Raw genomic sequence first — 3,754 nt, forward strand, 5'->3', positions numbered from 1 at the left:
CCGAACTATGCCCGGTCTTAATTACCCCCTCAATTTGGCCTTTTGAGAGTCATTACCCCCCTAGACGCTGATGTGGCAAAAAGTGTGGGTGCACTCGTATGCCACGTGGATTTTTCTGTCTATGTGGCATTCTTTTGAAGAATAAATTTTTTTTTACCATTTTAAGAATATTACCCTTTTAAGATAATTTTTTCCGAATAAAATTTATAATAAAATTTGGATATAACTACATTATTTAGGCTAAATATTTTTATTTGGCCAAAAATAATAAAGGTTTAGTTAATCTTTTTTTGAATTTGACCTAAAAATAAAGATTTATACAATTGAAATAAATAGTCAAGGCATCTAAAAAAGTTATAAAAATACACAGTTGAAATAAATAGTCATTGCATCAAAAGAAGAAATCAAAAGAGTGTACAATTGCACTTGTAATCTTGCAATTGTACACTCTTTTTATTTCTTTTGATGCAATAACTATTTATTTCAACTGTGTATTTTTACTTTTATAGGTAAAATCAGTAAAAAAAATTAAAAAATGAGAGCACCGTAATTTAGAGCTATATAAAAATTTATAGCCAAAATAATTAATTTCAAACTATGTATTTTTTTATAACTTTTTAGATGCCTTAACTATTTATTTCAATTGTATAAATCTTTATTTTCAGGTCAAATTCGAAAAAAGATTAATTGAAAATTTATTATTTTTGGCCAAATAAAAATATTTAGCCTAAATAATATAGTTATATCCAAGTTTTATTATAAATTGTATTCGAAAAAATTTATCTAAAAAGTAATATTTTTAAAAAGATAAAAAGATATTTTATTTTTCAAAAAGAGCCCATAGACAGAAAAATCCACGTGGCATGTGAGTATACCCATACCGATACTTTTTGTCACATTAACGTCTAAGGGGTAATTTTTGTCGCATTAACGTCCAAGTTCAGGATGGTTTAAGGTATTTTACCATATTTGTTTGGTTCGCTGTATTTCAAAGGGATCCGTACGTGTAGATATTACTTTTTCCTTTGCCGAGGAAAAAGGGTAAAAAAAAGAAAATCAACACTACAGCCTCTCCGCTTCTTCTTCGTTTCCCCTGTTTTAACCCTAGACACTTTTGGATTTGGATCGTCTCATCCAGGTAATTAGTTCAATATATTAGTATTTTATATTCAATGTAATTTTTCCAATCTCTGTTTTTCATTTTTTGAGTTTTCCGATCGTTTTCTCTGCAAATGGATGTTGTTAAAAGGAACATTTTATATCGAAAAAATCCGAACTTTGGTTTCTATTTTTTTGCGATTTGTTTAAGGAGAGGCGGATCCAGGATTTCACGAGAATGAATGCACTAGGTGGATCAATGATTTAAATTTGACGGATTAACTCTTAGGTTCAAATTTTTTACAAAAAATTGTGACTTTTCACATATATATCTAATTAAGAAACTGTTGGTATGATTAGTTGAATCATTGACTATATGTTACATCCTCTGGTACTACTAGATTTAATATAAAGATTTGGTTCAGTTATGTAAAATTGTAAGATTTAAAAAAGGGGAAATAGAGATTTCAATGTGTCTCTGAAACAATAAACCAAGACCCAACCTGTGGGATTTTGACACGAGGGCCTTTCGAAAATAGCCTATCTACTCCTTCGGGTAGGGGTTAGGTCTATGTACGCTCTAACCTTTCCAGACCCACTGTCGTTTCATGATGTCACACACCAACAATGTGAAAAATAAACTTGTAACATAATTAAGAAAAAATAGGATACATAGTAGAATTATTATATAAAAAAGTAGGGTAAATGATAAAATGTGATTATTTTATAATAAGGAAGGGCAAGATGAGAGAAAAAAGCAAGGAGACAACGTCACCGCACCAAATTCGCTATTCCATAAAGTGACATTTTTCGTCGTTGAGAAACGATTGATTTAACGATACGATACAATAAAATTTACTGTGAGTAACAATCAACACAAACATTGTATTTAAAGTAACAGTATGATACAAATACAATATGTAATGCCATCCAAACAAGCTGCTAGGGCATCTAGTTGTTTAGTGCCTTTGAAATTAATTTCAGATCATAAATCCCTGACTGGCTTGTGAATTTCTTATCATCTATATGATCATTGGAGTTATGTGTGCAAAATTTCTTGTTAACAGTTTCTTCAACATATTTTCTCCTGTTATTCGTTTCTACTGACTCTTACATATCTTTGTTGTTTGATGGCAAAATATATAAATCAGTAAATAAAATCTGGTATTAGACTTATATCTATCTGCAGCCGGATGGATGATTCCTCTCAAGTTCTCCCTCTCTCTGCCTCTCCTGCAACCCGTGGCATGTTCCTCCTCACGTGCATGGTTTCCTATTAGAAGTTGAAGGCCGTGATTTCATCTTTTATGGAGTTTAAATGGTTGGCGCCAGGGCTATTTGGTCGTTCAGACGGTGGTAGTAAGTCTTTTTTACCTAATTATTGAGTTTTTTGACTTGGAATTATGAGGTTGTTTAAGGCTAGAAATCTATCACATGAAAGGGAGCTTGAACTTAAGGAATGATTAAGTTTGACATTGCCACAAATTTATGATATTTCCTTTGAGCAGAGGTAATAACAGTGTATCAAGTTGGTGCATGGTTCTGCCATTTCCCGCTTGGCCATAGGATTTATATTCATTATATATACTTCTTTGTTAACCATGCTCAGAACAAATTTATGATGCTTCCTTTTAGACTTTAAAGTGGTGATCTTTTGTGAATCGTTGCCCGTTCTAATATTGTTGTTCATTGTTTTGGTGTGCTCGATTTTGTGTTTTCGTAACTTTCTTTGAGATGCTGAATATTTTCTTCTCGTACGTGTTTCTTTCAGAGCCTCTCGTAGAAGGTTATGACTATTTGTGGTATTTGTTTACTACCATTTCCTTCGAGTGCTTGGTCGCTGCCTTCCTGCTGTTAGGGGGTACTGATCATCTGTTAATTTTTGCCTTCGGGATATTTCCGGGTTGTGGCTTTATACTTCATAACAATGTGCTGCACTCTGTTGTTTATTGGCATCGCGACATGCCTTTCCGGTTAATTGGTGCCAAGGCTAAATTTATGATCGAGGTCATTCCTCTGGTAACTGCTGCAGCCTTGCATCACCTTTTGGAGTTCAATTATGGGTATCTCGCTCTATTAGTAGGCTGCACCGGATATTTCTATGCCTTTGCGCACTTCTTGCGCGTAGCATATGATATTAAGGGAATAGATGTAATGTTGGGATTAGTAATGCAGGTTCTTGCTTACATGTTGAACGTAGAATTATTAGTTAGAGCCTTAGTTTTGAGCTTCTGCTTTGGTATATGTTTCTATAGATACGTGACATATTGTGCTCCTGAACTTCCTGCCCATGATAAAAAGGAGTTGGAGCAGCTGCCTTGCTGATTTGAATTATCTTTAGTACTATAAGTTATGAGTTATTTTCTCTCTTTCTTTTTTGTGATGAGTCTTTGGTTCACACACATTTGTTCTAGCTTAATTATCTTGTGCCCTTATCACTAAATTAGCTGTACAACAATGGGGAAAAGGAAAAACATTTAGGAACAGTTTCCAACAGCTAAACTTGGAATGGAAAGCTCTGGGTAATGTAGGGCAAAGTGAATAGATTGGAGAGCAGCTAAACTTGGAATGGACAAAAAAACCTATCTCATCTTGGGAAAATGATACCGTACAGCTTGTGGCGGAGTCAGAATTTTCATCAAGAGGTGTCAAAATA

The 3,754-nt window shown here is 33.6% G+C and overlaps 1 protein-coding gene across 4 annotated transcripts; it reads left to right on the forward strand.

The window, feature by feature from the left end:
• LOC109232442 lies at positions 966-3,467 on the forward strand. Of its 4 annotated transcripts, none has more exons than XM_019398208.1 (3): positions 966-1,138; positions 2,250-2,457; positions 2,870-3,467. In XM_019398208.1, exons 2-3 carry the CDS (start codon positions 2,406-2,408, stop codon positions 3,421-3,423), a joined length of 606 nt encoding a protein of 201 aa, XP_019253753.1. In that variant the 5' UTR covers positions 966-1,138; positions 2,250-2,405; the 3' UTR covers positions 3,424-3,467. The 4 variants fall into 4 exon arrangements, with proteins under 4 accessions (XP_019253753.1, XP_019253755.1, XP_019253756.1 ...); XM_019398210.1 differs by having other exon boundaries at positions 2,270-2,457; XM_019398211.1 differs by having other exon boundaries at positions 2,288-2,457.

The sequence above is a fragment of the Nicotiana attenuata genome, chromosome 9 (genome assembly GCF_001879085.1).
Source record: "Nicotiana attenuata strain UT chromosome 9, NIATTr2, whole genome shotgun sequence".
NCBI lineage: Eukaryota > Viridiplantae > Streptophyta > Magnoliopsida > Solanales > Solanaceae > Nicotiana > Nicotiana attenuata.

Bases quoted from the DNA above. Each gene is read 5' to 3' on its own strand.
- LOC109232442 (XM_019398208.1), top strand. From the start codon at position 2,406: ATGGAGTTTAAATGGTTGGCGCCAGGGCTATTTGGTCGTTCAGACGGT. The intron at 2,458-2,869 runs GTAAGTCTTTTT...TGTTTCTTTCAG, and splicing joins TGGTCGTTCAGACGGTGGTA to AGCCTCTCGTAGAAGGTTAT.